Raw genomic sequence first — 22,037 nt, forward strand, 5'->3', positions numbered from 1 at the left:
TGAAAAAAGTTGAAATAACACGTCTTCATTTCACCGACGCTGAAATTGATTGAGTCACATAGAGGCCACTCGTGGTGAATACTGTGGCTCACTGACGGTGATGAGATATACACCTGCATAGACGCAACTAAACGGTATCAGAATTCGGTAGCAAATAACGAGACATTTTTCGGTACCGCATAGGACCAAAGCAGTTCGGTCGGTGTCATAAAAGTTGAGTTTAGGAACTCGGCCCTATTTATGAGTTGAGAAAATACTCTTACTTCTTAACCTAGGCAGGCCGATTTAAAAACCCAAAGGATGAACAGAAAAACAACCACAACGCTGAGATCTTGCTCGACTCTGGGTTTTAAAGCTGCGTGGTTTTCACAGGCAACATGCAGTTTACAGAAGCGCTTGCGAGTCCATGACCCACATCCCTGTGCGAGCTGGAGGCACCGTTTACTGTGCTCCCTTGGAGCCACCAGGAGAATGGCGCATTTCTTTCAGCTCATATCATTGTCTCTGTAGCTGCCTCATTTAGGAAGTCATCTGAGAGAGGATACAATAATCTGCCGGTAATTTGATTTGCTGTAAAGTCGATTTGAGACGTCATTAGTTTTGGCAGATTTGTCACACTAGAAAATACCGCTGGCGGTAATCTTCCTCATGGCTACAAACGTTATCATACTGTTTCACAAAACTGCATATGATGGTTAGTACAGTGGTTTAATTTAGGTTTTCTTATTTGGAGAAGTCGGTTGGTTTGATTGTTGGGCTTTACAGGTTCCACGGTCAGGACTGTGTGTGTGTGTGTGTGTGTGTGTGTGTGTGTGTGTGTGTGTGTGTGTGTGTGTGTGTGTGTGTGTGTGTGTGTGTGTGTGTGTCTCCCCATTAGCATTTGGTGCTGCTTAGTGTTGTAGGCATGTGTATAGGAGTCTGTAGTTCGGGGTGGGGGGGGTTGTGAGTGTGGTGTCCTCTGTGGGGGAGCACCAAAAGACACTTTCTCTTTGTCCATAACAAAAGGTAGAGGGGCCTGATAAAAGAGGAAACCAGAAGCCTTTCTTCTGTGCTACTAAACAGGGAGAGGTGAGCTGCTCTCTTTTTTTTTCTCAGCGCAATTCCCAGTTGGAGGAAGTTGTACAGACTTAACCAGAACTTCGGGGATTGAGGTGGTTAAGAAAGATTACTTTTTGGATATAGACAGCAGCAAAATGTCAGCCCTTAAGCAACCTCTTTAGGCTCTCAAGTTGTCATTGTAAAAACAAGCTGCTCTTTTTAATATGATGCCCCTGTTTTAAGGCTAGATTTTGCCCCAGGCCACTTCCCAGGATCCAAACTGAAAGTTGTGGCTCTTGCACTGGTTGAACATGCCAGATCATGTGGGCTCGCTCGGGCTTGTGATCAACTAATGGCCATGTAGGGAGTGATCATCTGGATGCTTAATGGTTTTAAATGCCCCTCATAAAGGAGATTCTGTGTTATATTATTGACTTTTGGAATAGGAATCAGAAGTTTCCTAAACAGAAAGTGAGACTATTGACTAAATGTTTTAACTCAGGATCCAACTCGAGTTGAGAACATTATTCCATCTGTTGATCCTGATAGTTAGCTTTATCTTGAAGCAGCAATTCCACCTGCAGTTCACGTCATGCTCAATTACATCAGTGGCTAGTTAAGACAGAATCTGTGTACATGAAGTCATATTTTTTACATGCATCAGCCCCATCCTGGAGTATTTACTTCCAAGACAGAGTTAAGGATTTGTACCATTGATTCAACTGTTTCACTGTTTTCTTTCAGGTCAGCTGTTGGTTTGCCGTAGTATTACTTTTAAGTTCAGGCACTAAGTGTTGTGGACATTTGGAAACAATGCAGTGGTTAACGTGTGTGATGGGATAGGGTCAAAGGTGACTGTCATGTTTATGTTGGTTTCCGCTCTGACGTCAGTGGCCTTTATTATGACACGACATATACCGGTTTTATGGTTCGGCCTGCACAGAGTTGGAGAATAAAACAAGGAGCAGCAGGAAGTTCAGATGACTAAAGCAGAGCTGCAAGTAGAATTAATTTATCACCAATGAATCTGACAGTCAGACTTTCAGAAAATCACTGCGTCTGTAAAATGTTGGAATATCGTAAAAAACTTCGAGGATTTCCTTAAACTCTTCAGATCGCTTGTTTTGTACAATCAAAAGTACAAAAAAACAAACAAATAATGAGTTTACAATCACAGGACTAAAATATGCAGTTAATTGTTACACTGAAGCAGCTCGGACTGAAAATTGTTTGATACTTGTTTGCTTAAAAACAGCTCTCAAAATAAATAGGCAGAAATAATTTGTATTTTTGCAATTCAATTTCGATTGAAAGACTTATCGATTAATCAACTAATTGTCAGCTTACTAACAAGTTAAGAGAGTATTAAACATTTATGCATATTCTTTGTGCAGTTTCATTTGAGCATGTCAAGGCCAAGAAACATTGGTGAACTAAGCTTGACATGTCTTTGAAGTAAGGACAGCTCGCATGCTGTCAGCAGCTGTTAGTGGTTATCCTGTCTGCGCTGACAGTCCCTACGCAGGATGTCTGGATCCTGAAAAGACCATTAACAGCTCGCCCACAATGATTTGGACTAATGATTTTATGATAATAGTTTTATTTGATTTGTTCTTGTTTTGTAATAACATCCACTCACCTTATTGCTTGTGGCGCATGTTTGAGCATTAAACGTGCCAGATAATCATGGAGCTAAATACAAAAATGCTGACGGTGGTTAACTGGGAGAGCAGAATAAAAACATGTCAGCTGCTGAAGTGAGATGGCTGCTCGTTGTGATTTTAAGGATTACCGTACTGTTCGGTGTCCGTCTGCCTCGGGCACTGTGCTTCCTGCTGTTTTGATTTTTCTCAGTGTCATTTATGATAATTGATCTCCATCTATCCTTCTCTCACCATCATTCATCCAACTGTCTTATTTCAGCTGCTACCGCTTTCAGTCACTGCTGTTTGTTCAGTGGGAGGAAGTCGATTCACCTTCCATCTCGTGAATAGATCTGTGTATTGATCGTTGACCCTCATGAGCTCTAGCAAGTCTAGTTCACAAGGCCATACTTGTTGTAAGTATATATATATATTACATGAGATGTATGTATACATATACATATATATATATACATATATATATATATATATATATATATATATATATATATATGTATACGTATGTGTATGTGTGTGTATATATATATATATGTATGTATGTGTGTGTGTGTGTGTGTGTGTGTGTGTGTGTGTATACCAAGGAGGTTGATCTTGATTCTAGTTTGAGAGAACAAATTGAGCATCTCATGTCTTTGGCGTTTTGTTGTCTGTTGGTGCTGATGACCTTTGACTGGATTTCTACTCGACCTTTGGGTTAAGGAGGACTCCTGTTGGAGGTGTCTATGGTGAAGGTTGTAATGGAAAGCTGATATCATTTCTGCAACGCAGGACACGTGTTGTTATTGATCGGGCCGTGTCGTGCTTTATACTCACCAGCGTCACTGTGTTTACAATCTGCCTTTTACTTTCTGATCCAGAGCAACGGTGCGCTACACATAAAGATGACCGTGTTCACGTTGACAAAGTGACACGAACAATGAATGGGATATGTAAATATTTGCCAGTTTATTTTTGTGATGATCAGCTAATTGACTAATCCCTCGAGCTGTATGTCACACATTGACATCGTCCCATGAGATAAAATCAAGCATGAGAGAAAAGACCAAACAAGCTAAAACTCTTCAACTTTGCTTTCAAGCTTTACTTCAAAAAAAGAAACAGGGACATATTCTTTTTCCACATAAAAATAACCCCAGCAAGAAACATATATTTAACACATCAGTAGAAAGGTTAACGTTACAAAGCAGCTGCAGTGCTAAAAAAAAAAAAAAAAAAAAAAAAAAAAAAAAAGTAGGCAACTAGTTGTGGGCACTTTGTTGCTATCAGTGGAAACTATTTTTTGACTTATAAAAAGTTAGAGCAAAAAGCAAAAACGTGCACACCATAAATTAAAAAATATATATATTTGTTGCATCAATGATGCAGCTGGTCTGAACAAGACAGCGCTGCATGCGTGTGTTTGTGTTCACTCGTGTTCACACATTTTTTTTTTAGAGATAATGGGGAAGTAAATGAAGCGGCTTGACTTTGGGGTGAAAACATTTTGTAAACTGATTCATTCATACCATCCAAATTGCTCCAAATTTAAGGCAACTAAAAATGGCAACCGTATTTTCATTTTTGCCAACCGAAAGCTGCCGCCCTAAAAGTGAACGTTGAACTCTGGCCAAAGATCCTTTACTGCAATCATTTCCTCATCTTTTTTATTTTTGTTTTTTCTTTTTATTTGACGCTTCAAACACTGACGCTGTAGCCCGCTGCCTTCTATCTCCCTCCTGATCAGCACACACCTTTATTATTCTATTACAAATACCAGCGCGACCTGCCACTCCAGACTCTGTCTCGACATTTAACGAACGCCTGGATATGAGTCACCGAAAGTGGAGCGGTCTCGGAGTCGAGTGTTTATCTGCTGTGAAGCGGCAGCTTGTTTCAGTTTGTGGACAAAACGCGCACGGTCTGAAGAGACACGAATAATTTGACAAAGAAAGCCGTGGCTGACGGCAAAGTCGAACGGCTCGAGCCCCGGTCGTACCGCAGGAAGGACGCGGACCGCGGCGGACGGACAACGGACGGGCACGCGCTTCTGCACGCGCTGCGGCCGAGGACGCGTTGTCGTGGCGTAAATATAGGGCAGGAAACGTGCGTCCCGTTCGCTCGTCTGGCGCACGCGCGGTCAACGGCCGGGCAAATTTTGGGCAGAACGCGGACGTCCGTGGACGAGGGCCCGATGACAACGTGCTCCACGTGAATCCTTGACGATACGCTGTCGTGGAAACTAGGGCCGGACCTTAAAACTGCTCATGAGTCAAAACATTACATTTTCTCCTCCCTCAAAAGTCCTCAAAGTGAAGGACGCGCACACAGCACACAAACACAAACACACACACACACGCGCGCGCGCACACACACACACACAAGATCTCATGTATCAGTGAGCTCAGGAGGGATGAGCTCCAGCTCTTAATGCTAAAGGGCTTTTTTCCCTTTTCAAATCTGTGTCAGCGCAGCGTGATCAGCGGGGAGAGTTGGCCACAGGCTGAAAGAGTTTCTAGCTGCGCTGGCTTCGCAGGCTTTCGTTGGGACTTGGGAAGTCCTTTGAGGTCAGTCGTTGGCTTCGCAGTCTTTGGATTGTTAAGGTTTTAACTTTCCAAAATCCTTGAGGCTGCTGAACAATATAATTGTTTTTCTCCATTGGTGACATTCATCCAAGCCTCATTATAAAGGATGTTATCATATATTTTTTTAAAGAAACTTAGAGACATTATGAAGCATCCACGTGGGAAACGGGGAAGGCTAATTTTGTTTTACTTAATTTTGTATTAGTAGTATAAATTATTGCTTTTCCTTTCACTGCATATATTGTCAACACAATGTTGCTTTTACTGCTTCTTATTGCATTTATTTTTATATACATTTTTTTTCTTTCTTTAACATTTTTATACCTTCAAGTTGTGTTGAGGTTCTAACAAAGCGCTTGATGGGTTTCTTATCTTATGCACATCCACTTTATTAAAAAAAATCTCGGTATACATTATTTGTAATGACTAATGTTTTCACAATATTCAACCTCCCAGTTAGCACATTTGGATGCGTTTCTTTGTCGGATTAATTCATAAAATGTTTGTTAAATACTGTTCCTTCCCTTTAAAGTTACACTGTATTTACAGCTGGTAGTTGATGTTCAGAGGGGGACACTGTTTTTAAAATCATAGCATCTAATCTCAGCGCCACGAGAGCCTGGTGAGAACGTGTTCTTCTTCTTTTGTTGTATAATAGCAGTTGTAAAAAAGCTTTTAGATGCATTACCGCCACCTTCTGATGGTTGTAAGACACGACTAATAAGGCGCGGGCCGAAACTAGGGAAAGACAAGACTGGACTTTTGTTCACGTGCGGTGTGTCTGTAGACGCTTCGTATGATTCACCGCCAACGCAACTCCTTACTGTAATCCGATCCTCAGGTCTTCCTCTTCCCTCCTCTTCCCTGCAGGCTTGACGATGGGTTGCGTCAGGAGTAAAGAGGACAAGGGCCCGGCGCTGAAGTACCGACCCGACAACTCGAACGCCACGCCGGTCAACTCCCACCTGGGCCATTACGGGCCCGACCCCACCCTGATGGGTCACTCACCAGCTATGAAGACACACAACAACAGCTACAACAGTCATGCTGCCGCCCTAACACCCTTTGGCGGGGCGTCTTCAGCCATGACTCCCTTCGGCGGCGCCTCCTTCACCTCAGTGGCCGTGAGCAGTCCCTTTCCCGGCGTCATCACAGGTCAGTGTGTGGTTTTAAGCTTTCAGACGACTCATGAAAACAGGGCGTAGTCTTTCGGCAAATATATTCACATAACTTTACGACGTAAACCTTTAGAGAAGGAACTCCATTGAACGGGCTTCGCTGCTTTTTTTTTTTTTTTTTTTTTTAAATAGAAATGTACTTAACTAATTTGCGAACACAACCTATAACGTTATAATTTTCCTCTGCAGTGTTTTAACTTTTCATTCTGTTGTCGTTATGTGGAAAACGGTGTGCAACTTCAGAATAAACTCCGCTGAACATTTGTCATGCAGAGGATGTTATGAGCAGCAGATGTTATGCAAATTAGACATTTGAAACAAGTCAGCCAAAACATCAAGGCTCAACACAAGCCCAAAATAGGTCTATAATATGGGAAGCAATGCAGCAGGCATGGCCTCTCCTGAGCCAAAAGAAAAAAAAACTAATTGCATGCATTGAATTCAACGGCTTTTCTCATTGCACACTGAAAGTTTTGATTTCCAACAATAATAAGAAAGACTTTTGGGGGCAAGGATGTGTCGGTGATGGAAAAGGACTCCCGGTGACACGAGGATCGTCGTAGATTGGATGCGAAAATTATACAGTAAATATGCACTACAAAGAAGGACGTTTCCTCCCAAAGCACACACTCGTGCACACTCGCATCCCTCAGTCCCTCTCTCGCTGCCTCGGCGAGGGGAATCTGGCGGCTGTAGATCTAATCCTGAACACTCGGATTTCCTCCACAAGATAAACATATCGGAGGCCTGTTGTCTCTCTGCTCTCCGTCGCTTGTCAATTCTTTTCATGACACGTAAAAGATTAAATAACATCAGTTGGAGTCACCGATTTGAAGGGATACCGCTGACTTTGAGGACAGCGGAGGGACTATTCGGTTTCCCTGATGAGTTCTTAAAACTAAATCAAAGTGTAGAGAGCTGCTTGTGTTTTAGACCGGGCTCCGAGGCACAGGAAGTGGGATATTTCAAAAGAAAATGGAGAGTTTAAAATAGAAGTTGTGTTTTCTGATTTAGCACCAGTCTTTATCTTTTGTATTCATCTGTTAATTAAAACGAGACCCGATGAAACCTTGAATCAAATATGAAATTTCATAAAAGTAACGGAGGAGAAATGAGCATTTTGGATGTGTTCTATTGAAGGTTTTCATTTGTTGGACAACATTTCGACATAAAAAGAAACGACTTGATCAAAGGAATCCGCCGGCCTTCTCCGGCTCGGTGGAATCAGCAAGCGACTCCACGCGCACATTAATCCCTGTTGCTCTTGTTTTCAGGCGGCGTGACGTTTTTTGTGGCGCTGTACGACTACGAAGCGAGGACGTCGGACGATCTGTCGTTCAAAAAAGGGGATCGCTTTCAGATTATCAACAACACGTGAGTGCATTTGCATTTTACACTGGCAGACCGCTGTGCGGATATGGTTGCGTGTGCGTTTTAATCCCTTATTGTATTCAGGTCTGATGTTAAGGCTGTGCTCTGTCTGGGTTAATGGGTTCCTCTATCAGGCCATCTGTTTAGCTGTCATCGCTTTTTTTTCCTTTTTCTCCAGGCACAAATCATTGCTCTGGTTTAGGGAGTCAATATTTGGGTCACGGTGTTAAAACATACACTACTTTCCTCAGTCAGTAAAACTTCCTCAAAATCCTCCAAATAAAATAAGTTTGTAAAACTAAGATTTAAAAGCCTGCTTCTTATTTGTACACTGACAATATGCCCGAAGGTCAAATTCCTTGGAATATTATGGAATCAGTTAGATTTGTACATAGTTGCTCTTTTTCTTCAGTTAAATAATGTTGAAAGCAATGTAGTTTAATCTTTGATTGTAACAAGCATGAAAGTATCTTAATTTCCAGAACTACACTTCAGTGATGTTGATCGTAACAGCCTATTGTCCCGTCCCCCCCTCCCAACCAAGTACATTTACTTAAGTTTTATAGTTTTAAAGGGACTTGTACTTTTTTGAAGTTTTTCTATACTCTGTTACTTTTACCCCGTGTGCACAGGTGTGAGAGAAGGCAGAGCTCCAAGCGCTTCACAATTTGTGTTCTCCTCATTGATCACATCACATCCTACCGCTGTGTATGTTCTCATTGTTATTTTTTAGTGAAATTGAAAATGCCATCTGCTTTCAGGGAGGAGGTGGGAGGAGGAGGACAGATTGGCTGAAGTTTTCCAAAATGCCACTAAACAGATTCTCTCTCTACATCTCAGTTCCTCCCCTCTAAATTTAAGCTCTCACATCTGCTGTTAAATGTACCAACAGTTCTGCTGTTTTTTTTCCTATTTTATTTTCTGTAGGCCTCTAAAAAGTTAAACTCTTTTTTTTTTTAAATTGGTTTTGTGATTTTCAAAGTGTGAAACTGTGGAAATAGAGTTCATATCAAGAGTACAATTTCAGACTTTTTTTTTTAATGTCAGTAATTTTACTGTTCCAGATATGTATCAGCATTTATCAGTTTATTTTTTTCTTCCAATAAATACGCAATTACCCGAAATCCTTGATGGAAACTAACCAAGTACATTTACTTAAGTTTTATCGTTTTAAAGGGACTCGTACTTTTTTGAAGTTTTTCTATATTCTGTTACTTTTACTGCAGGACATTTCAGAAGAAAAACTGTAGTTTTTTTATTCATGTACTTTTAATTTGACAGCTACAGTTACCTGATATTTTGAGGTTAATATTTGATATAAAAACACACAATAAACTTATGGCCCTAAAATTATATCGCAATATTTCAAGGCGATCACGATATTCTTGACACGATGACAAAATACAAAAATCTTTTATTATCATTTCAAGAACACACAAAAATGGTGTTATAGTTTTATATGTCAGCACAAACACAAGATGTTGTCTTCAAACATTCACTAAAAACGAAGCAAGAACAACGGTAACACTGTGTAATGGTATAAAGTTGTTATTGTGTCAACGAATTGGAATATTGATGTTATTACAATACAGATTTTTTTTTTTTTTTTACATATTAAAAATGATATAATTGATATCATATGATGGGAAACACTCATAGTTTCCAGCCCACAAAAAAGTAGTTTGGACACTTTGTCACATTTTAGTTGCTTAAGTTGTTTGTAGTTCCAACAAAGACGCATCTTCCTCCTAAACTTGTGGAATTTAAATAATGATTTGAGGTCAACAGAAATAAAATGATAAATTCTTTGATAACAAACCAAAGAGTTTTGATTAAATGCTGCATTATTCTTAATCTATTCATTTATTGCTGTATATAATAATACTTAAAGTGTGAAAGTACTTTAACTTCTTATACCTTACCATCATTTTGCAGGTAATACTTTGTACTTAGCTATAACTTTGAATGTCAGTTTTCTTTTTACATTGTGAAACTGATAGTTTTAGTTGAGTAAATGGTGACATGGCTTTTAAGTCGTGACTAAACTCCACCTCCGTCATGATGACTTGTTTCTGACTCGGTTGGATGACGTAAAATACGACCTCGTTTCTTTTACACCTTTGTACTCTTTTATACCAGCAGTCTTCATTTCAGAGTAGGAGTATTTTTCAGTCCTGCCTCTGTGTCTGTATTATGTGTCTCTGATTTCTTTATTCCTCTCTTCAGGGAAGGCGACTGGTGGGAGGCCCGCTCCATCAACACCGGCCAGAAAGGTTACATCCCCAGTAACTATGTGGCTCCGGCCGACTCCATACAGGCTGAAGAGTGAGAATTCACATCATTATCTTTTTGAACACTCTGCTTCTCTCTTTCTTCGTCATCTTACAAGCTATGTTGCCCCCTCACTTTCATTTTCTCTTCCGTATTTTCCCGTCTCTCACCCTGCTCACTTAGTTCTCCTTTGATTAAAACGAAATCTTGCTGCTGGGCGGACACACATTGTGACCAACCCATCGTGGAGACGGTGACAGAGAGTGTAAACAATGCAGCCCTGGATTGCCGCTGAGAGCCGGTGGCATTATCATTGCTGTTCATCCGGTGTGACAGAAACGTTGAGGGACTGTGCTGCTTTTACACAGTTTTGGCCTGATTTCTCTTTAGCTGAAGGCCATTTCTGTTAATAGCTGGATGTTTGAGCTACTCATCCCCAAAAAAAAAAGAGAAGAAAAGTGGATACACCAAGTGATTAACTTTGCCGTCAGTATGAAGTGAGTACCTGTCATTGACAGTTTACAGGATTTCAAATTAGTCTGGAAAAGAAAAGGCTGAGGTGAGAAAAATTCCTAACGTGACTGAACTTGTTGGGATTTCTTGAATTAGGCCGTCTACTCTTTCCAAAGAAGAAAAGTTAGATTGTTTACAGCTGGAATCTAATGTTTTACTTATTTCTAGTGATGAACAATTTTATAGCGCTTTGACATGTAATGGAACGAGCTAAAGACACTATTATGCTATAATGAGAGTAGAATGGCCTACATTATTTTTGACTTAAATTAGATTTTATGATATTTAGTTGCCTCGTCTCAGTTTGATCAAGAAACACTAAAAAGATTCCTAATGCTTAATGTCACCTGGCTAATTTCAAAATGATTTCATTTGCCAGATGCTTAACTAGCCAGTATAATAAAAGGATATACAGAATTTCCAGATGTGCAACATCTAAATACACATACACTTGTTCCTGCTACATGAAAAAGAAAATTCGTCCTCTTCATGTGCAGTATATCACAATGAGAGCTGCTCCTGTGACTGACTGTTTCAACTTTCTCCCTTTTGGCAGATGGTACTTTGGTAAAATGGGCCGCAAAGATGCTGAGCGTCTCTTATTGCTTCCAGGAAACCAGCGGGGCACCTTCTTGGCACGAGAGAGTGAGACGACCAAAGGTAAGACGATTTATTTGAGGAAACGCATATTTAAAAATGGCAAGTGTTTTAATATGCTAATACTAATGGGGGGCACCGGACCTGTTTCAGTTGGCAAAAAGCAGCTTTACGTGAATTACATTCCTCTGCAGCTTTGTTCACTATTTTGTTAAAAGTTCGGTATGTTTTTAGACACGCTAGCAGTGTGAATGGTTATTTCACTCTTTCAGTTGGTTGTTCTGCCAATATCATAGAAATTGTTGGGTGGTTTGCCATACAATTTCAAACATGTAGTCATGATCTCCAGAGGATGAATCCAGCTGACTTTGGCGATCTCCTGACAAAGAGGTTGAGATTTGTGATTTTGAGTGAAAGTTATTGACTGAAAACACCTTTCCATGACATTTGGCTAAAACATGTCCCCCCCTGAGGACGAACGGCTAATGTAACTGCCTCTTGGTCTGAAAAACGAGACCAATTCGGAGGTGTCTTGAAATGTAATACCACTGAGGGCCACTAGGGGCTGGCACCAAAAAGCCTGTGGCTCCAATAGACTTCCATTCAAAAGTGCTTCTCGTGAAATACTAAGTTAATGATTTGTTTCCGCAAGACATGATGGGGTCATTGGCTAAATTCACTATTTCCAATCAGTGTTCTGATGGTCCTTTTGAAAATGATCCAATCATTAATTCGATATTAGCCCTAAGAGAAGTATGTTTGGCGATCGTGCCCGGTTTGATCGGCCAGATTTAAAGGTTCAAAACCGACACTCGAAAACCAATGCGCGAGTTTGTTCTTAATTACTCACAGTTAGTAATAATGAATTAGTTACTGATAGTTAGTTTGTTACTTTTAACGAACACATCTAACTTAATATCCTGTTGATTTTTAAAGGTGCCTACTCGCTATCTATCCGGGACTGGGACGAGGTGAAGGGAGACAACGTCAAACACTACAAGATCCGCAAGCTGGACAACGGCGGTTATTACATCACCACGCGAGCCCAGTTTGATACACTACAGAAGCTGGTGAAACACTACACGGGTATGCAGCCCATCAACACGAGCCACTCGCACAGCACATTCTCAAGCCTTTAGACAAATTGTTGTTTACAATTGGACGGATCTTCCAGCTGTGATTTGGACAAATGTGTTTGTATTAGTCAGTCGGACAGTCAGATGTTCTTGTTTTTTTTGTTGTTGTTGAAGGGTTTATACATTACAAGTCTTCCCTGCTCGCTATTCTCCCTTTTATACTTGATATTTCAGGCAGGGAATTCAGTGCTCACAGTGGAAAAAAAATGTTTTATTCAGGTGCAGATCTGTTGCTTGGATATGTACTGAATATGTATGTGTATTACAGTGGCTTTTATTTTCTGTGGTGAATCTAAACCTTTGGCAAGCAGGGCTCTGACACGGTCACAGCTCGGTAATCACGGCAAAGTCCCCCAAAAAAGCAAAACCATGTGAGTCTTAAGTCAAAAGAGGTGAGAATACCAAAAAAATATTTCATAAAAAAAAAAAAAAAAAGTCTTAAGCCTGCTGTGATCTGCACAGTATTGATAAGCAGGCAGCTGTTCCTAAAAAAAAAAAAAAAATCCCGCTGTGGTTTGTCACAAGAAAGCACCCGCAACACTTGCAGTGTGTGAACACATGCAGGACAGACTACAAGCAGAATCCATAAACAGGGAGGATGTTTGTTTTGAGGCTCTTAAACATTGGATGTCTGGTCCTGCGTTGTTGACCATGACGTGCTCTCTTCCACATATCTCAAGTCATTCACTCGCTGCTGTGTTTTTTTTGTTTTTTTTTCTTTTTTCTTTTATCATTTATGACTTGTAGACTCAAAGCGCTGCACTCCTTCTCATCCCTCCACGTGTAGCCTTTGATCTCAAGGCAGAAGTCAATAACAAGTAAGAAGTCATGCAGAAGATTGTAACTACTTTTCAGTGGTTCAGTACAACAAGACGTTTTTCCAACGTTTCCCTGTTTCTGTGAGCAGAATTCAAACGGGACATTTCACAAGATTTTTTTTAGAGCTGCTGTCGTCTGAAAACGCTTCTTCGCCAAAAACAGCACCTTGACCTTGTTGTTCCTCACTCACATTAAAAGGAATTGGTTGAGTTCAGCACAGTTCACGTCATTCAAACTGTTCAATCAGATTGTTTCTGGGGAAGACTTTGAAAAATAATGTGGTTATTCGGTGAGGTATGACTCTGGTAATCGTGGGTCAACAGTTTTGTGTGTTTGCTTCATTAAGGGTTCATCTAGGATTGTTTGTTCATGTGACACCACTCGGACACGAAGCGTTTCTGCTTACGGGCTGCTGATGTGAATTACTTGACCGCTCTTTGACAAGCTCCGACTAACGGCTCGTTCTTTTTCTGTGTTTTTTTTTTTTTTCCTCTCCTTCTCTGTTTTCACATATTCGTTCCTGCCCAGAACATGCGGACGGTCTGTGCTACAGGCTGACGACTGTGTGTCCCACTGTGAAGCCTCAGACTCAGGGACTGGCTAAGGACGCTTGGGAAATACCGCGAGACTCCCTCCGACTGGAGGTCAAACTCGGACAGGGCTGCTTCGGAGAAGTCTGGATGGGTAAGAGACCATTAGTGCCGTACTAAAGCAGACAGACAGACCTTTTCAGAGTGTCCAGTCACACTAGAAAGTGGAACAGCTAAATTCATTCACATGGCTGTTAGCATGAAGACTAAAGCAGTACTGTGGCGAACCTTGACTGTGAAAATGGGAAGTTATGGGAAGTTGTGAGCTTTATCTACTTCCTGCCCAGTCATTTTGCTGGGCCTGTCACTGACCTAGTGAGTGACCGAGTTGTTAAATTGCCAAATGCTACAACTTCCTGAATGCATTTCAAATAAAAAAACAACAACAACAACAACAACAACGTTTTACACATGGTCCAGCCCTATACAAGCTTTCACTCTGTGTATTAATTAAAACAAAACAAAATGGAAGGTGCTATTTACTCAATTTAGACGGGCTTGTAGGCAAATTCTTTAAAACATTGCACAGAGGCTAGCCAGGCTGGCAGTCTTGATGCTAAACTAATCACGAATCCTCTGAAACTAACTCTTGGCAAAAAAAGAGAGTTAGCGCATTTCCCAAAATGTCGAACTGCTCCTTGTACAGAGTTGATTCAAGAGACTTATTTGTGCTTCTCACTTTTTTCCAACAGCACGAGGTTAGATAAAATAGATTGTGTGCTTTCCTTAAGAAATTTTGACGATAAATACTGGTGTAAACACGCCTGAAAAAGCTTTGGGTTCCTGTCTGTTTTCCTTTGTCTATTCAGATCAATAATTGGAAGGGAAAAAAAAAGAAAATCAGCGTAATTCTCCACCTCCGCTCACTCTGTGATGCTTTCATGAATGTTACTTGCTGAATAATTACTGTGTGAAATCTGCCAGCAAAACCTGGGACAGTCTGATGTCGCCGGTGTTGTTAGAAATGGGAGTTTTTGAAGGTTTGGAGTCAACCATCTTTAGGATCGGCCCATGGCCTCCAACAACCATTTTCCACACATTGCGGTGCATCCTATGTCAACAACACGTACACATAAATCACCTCTGTAGTACTGATGTCTGACACAAACACTTATCATGAATAAGTAAAGAACATAAACAACTTTGTGGACATATACCAACCTCGCCTTCGGGGCTTACAGAAACAAAGTATCCACTGTACATTATTTATGACTTGTGTCAATTTTATGTAAATGTATATAAGCTGTTTACGGAATGGTTTATATGATTAATATAGTTGAGTGGGACGGACCGCGGAGAGGTGCGCTCATCTGGCCGCCACACTGGGCCACATCTTGATGGAAATACTGATTGCTGATTGCAGTTTGTTCTCATGCGCGCACACACTCATGCGCACGCACGCACACACACACACACACACACACACACACAGCTCATAATCACAGGTCACTTCCTCCGCTTCATGTCTGTGGCCTGTGTGTGAGATGGGGGGCCTTTCAGCGAGCACGACGCTCCTCTTTCATCAAGCCTCGACCTGCAAGCCTCCGCTGTGCAATCCCTGGAATCCCTCGCTGTCTCTCCCTGCACTGTTTGTTCACAATCATATATATATTTTTTTTGTCTCAGCTGCAACTTTTTTTTTTCTCTCTCTCTCTCTGCTCATGTGCTGTGCAGCATTTTGCCTTTTACATGTGTTATTTTGGCTTCAGCCATCGCCCTCATGCTATCATTATTAGATATTATCATCGCCCTACTTTGTCCTTCAGCTTAGCTAGTGTGTGTGTGGTGTGGGGGGGTGGGGGTGGGAGGGGGGGAGGGAAGAGTTTGTTCAGTATGATTCATTCATGAAGGTCAGCCTTATGACGGAAGCAGTAGATCTCCTGCCTCAGCTCATTGTGTGTAAGCGGGGCGTGAGTAAGTGGCTCTGGACCAGGAAGTGGCTGATTATCTAAGCTGTCACGTTCTTTCTCCCCCGAGCTGCTCTTTACACAGGGGAACACTGCCAGAGATCAGCAGCACCACGGCCGATTTTAGGGTTGACTTTTCAATCAGTTTTTCATAAGGGGTCAGAAAGTGCAAAACGTGCCTTGCAGAGTTCTAGTTTTACGCTTTATAAATCTGAAATGTCTTTGAGTCAAAATACAACATCTCGAGCAGGAGTGATAATTTTGTTTTCATTGTGTTTTTTTTTTTTTTTTTTTTTTATATACAGGCACGTGGAATGGCACCACTAAGGTGGCGATCAAGACCCTGAAGCCGGGCACCATGTCTCCGGAGGCGTTCCTGCAGGAGGCTCAGATCATGAAGAAGCTCAGACACGACAAACTGGTGCCTCTGTACGCTGTGGTGTCCGAGGAGCCAATCTACATCGTCACCGAGTTTATGGGCAAAGGTGAGAACGGGTCAAACTCAAAGTTGTGGAGACAAACTCGAAAAGACAAACATCCAATTTGCTGCATTGAAATATATGACAGTTGATAGGTTTGTAAAGCAATTACACTTTACAAGGGCTCCAGAGTGGGGCCTCTAAATTATAATTATAACAGATTATTATGGACTGGATCTCTGTTCTTTTTGACGAGTGCAATTTACATAAACCAGGCGAGCTCCATCTAAAAAAAAAAAATCAAGATTTCAGGATTATTTTAAAGTCCTCCACTCAAAACTCTTTCTTACCTCTCGTTACATCACTTGGATTTCTCATCTTTACTCTGCAGAATTAGACGCGAGCACAGTTTTTAGAATGAGGGTGGTTTTGCGAAATCAAGAGTTCTTTTGGGAGTCAGTCGTCGTCGAATATGCAACTTACTCAAGAGTGATGTGATAACTTGAAACCTCCAGTTCACAAATGATGAGAACTGACTCTACAGTGACGCAGGAGACATCTTGGAGAGAAAAGCAGTAGATGTTTGTTTCAGCTGCACTTTGTTGGAGGAAAACATCAGCACAGTCAATGTTTTGATGTAACAACAGAAACCGAATGGAAATTTGATCAGAGCTCTCAAAGTGTCATTCTTTGCTTCCACAGCTCTTTTCAGATTTATCCCGGTGATTACACATCAGCCAAGCGTGACACTGATGCCATTCTGAATGACGCTTAGCAAACAATATGTATGTAATATCAGTGTCAGAGTTAATACAAATGCAGCTGTTACATTGTGATATACGGTAAAAGGAAATGAGATGAAGGATTTCAATGTGATCAATCTGAAACATGCTGGTTAAAATACTGAAGCTTTGAATTTCTGCCATTTTAACATATTCAGATTTTATCACTGGCTCCTTTAATCATTTCTGATAAAAAAAAAAATATGTATACGAGTTGGGCTGTTTTGGTGATGATTACGGTCATACAAGTAATTATGATCAACTCTTAAATTTTCCTTTTCTGCTCATTTCGAGCCATTATTACAGTAGAAGCATCATCATAGTTTAATGCAACATCAAATGAAGAAGGGCACATAAATGAAAATCACATTTCTGTTTTTTGCTTTGTATACCGGGTAGATATGACATAAATAACAAACTAAATGTACTAATAATGGTGGTAATTCTCCACTCGAGTGCAATGAAACCAAAGCAGAAGAGGCCGCAACTAAGAGCACCGCGCAAAGGATGTGTAAATAGTGATGGGAGTATGAAATTTCTCTCAATTTCATTCAGAGGACTTTCATACAGATGAAAGGAAATCATTCCACAATTATGTAAAGGGATGTGGTCAGCTCAAATAAATGTGATCGGGCGATTATGTAATAACTGCGACAGGCCTAATGTGAGAAGAATTTCCGGTGATACGCGCCCGTTAATGTAAATTAGTTGGACCATTGAAGTGGACTGAAGCTCTTATTATGGCTCTAATTTAAGTCAAACCAGCTGTGAGACCATTAAAGATCAACAGGAAAGAGAACTGAGCTGAACTTTGATAACGCAGTCGTGTTGCCTGTGAGTGTGAAGATGCTGAACTGTTGTCTCAACTGAAGCTGCTCTGGTTTTTGTGTTGTGTTTACACCCTGCACAGACTGATGTATCGATCCTGCCTGACGGTAGTCTTTCTGAACTCTTGACAGGTAGTTTACTGGACTTCCTGAAGGAGGGAGATGGAAAGTATTTGAAGCTGCCCCAGCTGGTGGACATGGCTTCACAGGTAGGATCAGAACACGGCGTCTAAAACACGAACACGAGCCTCCTTCGTCTCTCACCTGCCCGGCCGCTGTTTTAACTCCGTCTGAGGGAAAGGAAAGAAAAAGCTTCACGTGGGCAACTTTCCAGCCGTGTGCGTTTGTGTGTGTGTGTGTGTGTGTGTGTGTGTAGATGTGTGCGAGTCAAATATCCAGGCCCTTTGAATACTTGTTTTCCATCTGGCTGCCACATTTATTCAATATCTACCCTCCCCAGTCTTCCTCTTCCTCCTCACTGCGGTGTGTGCCTCCACTCGTTCTCCACCACTTAACTGCCTGTCGCACTTAAACACTGCTCACCAGAGGCCACTTAAGCTCGCTGCTTCAGTCACCCACTGTGATCCGTTCTTAATTCGCCTCTTCGGGCTCCCTCGCCTCTCCCTCTCTCTCTCCACTCAGCAGAGTGGAAAAGTGCTTGAGAATTAGTCTGACACGGGCTGAAACCCGGAGACGCCTCACAGGGGGTTCACAGCCAGTGTGAGAAGGTGCTCGATAGCGGTGTTCGAGATTTGTCCGATTGTTGTCACAAATGCACATTTTACTTTACGTTGTGCGTTTCCATCTGCGTCAGACTAAAGTCTAACATCAATGAAGTGTAGTTTTCCCAAAGTGTTTTTCTCAATTTATTTTTGCCAAATATTTTCAGATTGGCTCCCTGACTCCGTTAATTTGGCTGCATCCTGATGTTATTTTCTGTTATTGATGTCTGCCCCGTCCAATCCCGTCCCAGATCGCGGACGGCATGGCCTTCATCGAGAGGATGAACTACATCCACCGGGACCTGAGAGCTGCCAACATTCTGGTGGCAGACAACCTGGTGTGCAAGATCGCCGACTTTGGCCTGGCCCGGCTCATCGAGGACAACGAGTACACCGCCAGACAAGGTGAGTGATCCGGGAAGTGGATGCACTCGAGTTTGTTAGTCTGCATTTGTGAGGATCTGTTCTGGCTATGAATAGAGGACGCATTCATTCTGAACCCCTTAACGCCTACGCTGATCCTTCAGTTGAGCTCTTAACATGACGGCAACTTAACGCAGCGTTTGCAGTGAGAACATATCAGTTGATTGAATCGTTGGTCTGTTGGCTCAGCGGAAAAAAAAAACTAAAACAATTTGAAGTAGTAAAAGAGGATTTTAGGTAATGTAATAAAAAAATATTAATCAAAAATAGAATCATGAGATTAACCAGTAATTAAAAAGGATTCTTATTTGCAGCCTCATTAGCAGGTTTCGTAACTAACAATTGATCCTCATATGAACCGAAGGAACGGTGCGCACGATGTTACTCATATTTAGAGCTGAAAAGGTTTAGTTGAATAATCAGTTATTAGGAAATCTATTGTCGATCATTTTGATAATCAGTTAAGTATTTGTTTTTTTCAAGCAAAATCCTAAACAGTCTGTGGTTTGAGAACTCGGAAAGAAAAGGACAAAGCGGCACTTATTTCCTTTTTTTTTTTCTCGGACTATTAATATCGTACATTTTCTTAGAAAATACTCAGCAAATCAACCAGCGATGAGATGAACTCATTGATTATTTTAAGACCTTTTTCCGTCTGCTTGACTCATCTTTTTGTTCCTCTTTCCCAGGCGCTAAATTCCCCATCAAGTGGACGGCCCCTGAAGCTGCGCTATACGGCCGCTTTACTATCAAATCAGACGTGTGGTCGTTTGGTATACTACTGACTGAACTGGTGACCAAGGGCAGAGTCCCATACCCAGGTAAGGCAGCACATGTACAGATATGTACCCATCATTTCACCACAGGAGGCTGCTTGGTCCTCCTTTTCTTAAAAAAAACCACCAAAAAAAAAACCTCATTATCTTGATTATGTTGAAGGCAAAGAACATGAACGGAGTGCTTACAAGTTCCTCGTGAGAAATAAATCATCCATCGTTGCCTCAGGATTAATCCAACGTGCTATTCTCATCCCCGATCGTCTAAAGCTTTTAATTTCTCACGCGTGCGGATCAGAATAGAAATGCACGTAGGCGATGCGAATCAACGCAGGTGGCTTGTGACTTATGAGTCCATGGGAAAGTACCCTCGCATATGTGATCTCCAGCTCCCTGTCGCAGTCTGTCACCTCGTGTCTGCCCCCTGCTGTGGGAGAGCGGCACTGCAGCGTGCTGATACCGGCGCTCGACTGGCACTGGTTACAGAGCGCGCCATATGGCAGACTTAACCGGCATCTCTTGTCGAGGGCCATCTGGCTCCCATGGCCTTCTCTGTTTCAGTGCAAGTCATTCAGTCTAATTAATTCACCCCCGAGCTGCAGATTCGGGGGGCCGGGCCTCGTTTTTCCTCCTCAGGAGTGTAGTATATCCCGCATTTGAGGCTCCTGTCTTGCCGTTGCCTGTGTTAAATCCCTTGCTTGACAGTGTAGAAGCATTTTCAGGCAGGTATACGAAGCGTCCGCATGGGAACACATCATCTGTCATCAGTTTAGCTTTCTATTTCAGTTTTGGGTATATATATAGAAATGTATACACAGATATGTGACAGACGTGTCATTAGAGCTGAGATTTTCAGACGTAAGACATAAATCATGTTGACGCCTCAGCATCCGACATACCGCTGCCACCATATCCCGCTCTCAACAGTTGCTGTGAGCCCTTCCTCTCTGCGAGTGTGAGATAATCTGATCCCCACTCTCCCACAGAGAGATGGAGGGGGGGGAAGCGTCTGTGGCCATGCCACTGACTCTGTGTCATAACCTCTTTTAGCTGCAATCGAGCTCCCCACGGAGCGCTCTCTGCGCCGTGTCACAGGGTTCACGACCGCCGTCTTCCTGTCTTGGGAAGGAGGACTCCACGACCGGTGCTGGAGAAGGACAGGAAGGGGCCGGAAGATGAACCAATACTGTTTTGTTTGTTTGTTCAGGCCAGGCAAGTTTATTTGCACAGCACATTTCAACAACGGGGCAATTCATAGTGCTTCACATAAAACCATCAAAAGCATCAAAACATCAGGCAAAGGAAAAGGACATTTAAAAACGGTGATTAAAACATTAAGCAAGCTAAAAAAATAGGATAAAAGTTACAGTGTAGTTTAAAACATCCTCAAATCTGGTTCAGTGACAGGCAGCGAACAGAAAAGTCTTCAGTCTTGATTTGAAGCAGCTGAGAGTGTCAGCAGACCTGCAGGTTTCTGGGAGTTTGTTCCAGACATGTGGAGCAGAAAAAGTGAACGCTGCTTCTCCATGTTTAGTTCTGACTCCGGGGACAGGAAGGAGACTCGTCCCAGACGAGCTGAGGGGTCTGGAGGGTTCATAAGGTAGCAGCAGATCGGAAATGTATTTTGGCCCTAAACCATTCAGTGCCTTATAAACCAATAGCAGGATTTTAAAGTCAATTGTTTGATGGACAGGAAGCCGGTGAAAAGACCTCAGAACTGGAGTGATGTGATCCACTTTCTTGGTCTCAGTGAGGACTCGAGCTGCAGCTGTCTGATTGACCTTTTTACAGAGACCTGTAAACACACCGTTACAAGAGTCGAGTCTTACCGAAGATGAATGCGTGGACGAGTTTTCCAAATCCTGTTGAGACATAAATTCAACAGATTGATATATTCTTCAGGTGATAGTAGGCTGATTTTTGTAATTGTCTTCATATGGCTGTTCAGTTTGAGATCTGAATCCATGACTAACACATTTCTGGCTTGGTTTGTGGTTTATGAATAACAAAGCCAGACAACACCGGCACATCTTTTTTTTTTTTTCTTTTATCACATTATATTTCTTCACACCCCTCACAATGTCATTGCCCTGGAGGCGTTTCAAGTTAAAAATGGACTCCAAGTCTTTCAGGAAATAATGACTTAACTTCCTGCCAGGTAGTGGATGTTTTATGAGCCCTTTTTTTTTTTTTTTAAACTGAGCACAGTGGTTCACGTGGGCGTTCACTCCTACTGTCAGCCGCATGACGGTGACGCTTTCTTCTGTATCAGGCTGCACACTGGGGGATTTCATCATTAAAACTTTTGACCCACAGAGAACAGAAGTCACACTGACGGGAAATTCACCAATTTGGGGGGTATTTTAAAAAAAAATATATTTTTTTTAAAAATAAGATCATTTTCTTTTTATAACATTTGAAGACTATTTTACATCTAGAATCT

General features: G+C 41.8%; 1 protein-coding gene across 1 annotated transcript in view; it reads left to right on the forward strand.

The window, feature by feature from the left end:
• The window catches only part of yes1 (YES proto-oncogene 1, Src family tyrosine kinase), a 30,598-nt gene that overhangs the window by 5,808 nt on the left and 2,753 nt on the right, over positions 1 to 22,037 (forward strand). The window contains exons 2-11 of the mRNA XM_069692352.1: positions 6,134 to 6,418; positions 7,716 to 7,815; positions 10,039 to 10,137; positions 11,153 to 11,256; positions 12,130 to 12,279; positions 13,677 to 13,832; positions 15,951 to 16,130; positions 17,806 to 17,882; positions 18,647 to 18,800; positions 19,508 to 19,639. Coding sequence (XP_069548453.1) covers positions 6,142 to 6,418; positions 7,716 to 7,815; positions 10,039 to 10,137; positions 11,153 to 11,256; positions 12,130 to 12,279; positions 13,677 to 13,832; positions 15,951 to 16,130; positions 17,806 to 17,882; positions 18,647 to 18,800; positions 19,508 to 19,639 — 1,429 coding nt within the window. The 5' untranslated portion in view covers positions 6,134 to 6,141. The remainder of the gene's footprint in view (positions 1 to 6,133; positions 6,419 to 7,715; positions 7,816 to 10,038; positions 10,138 to 11,152; positions 11,257 to 12,129; positions 12,280 to 13,676; positions 13,833 to 15,950; positions 16,131 to 17,805; positions 17,883 to 18,646; positions 18,801 to 19,507; positions 19,640 to 22,037) is intronic.

This window comes from Brachyistius frenatus, unplaced genomic scaffold (assembly GCF_029030835.1).
Source record: "Brachyistius frenatus isolate BFR_SWC_R1_liver_20210118 unplaced genomic scaffold, ASM2903083v1 Contig_12, whole genome shotgun sequence".
NCBI lineage: Eukaryota > Metazoa > Chordata > Actinopteri > Embiotocidae > Brachyistius > Brachyistius frenatus.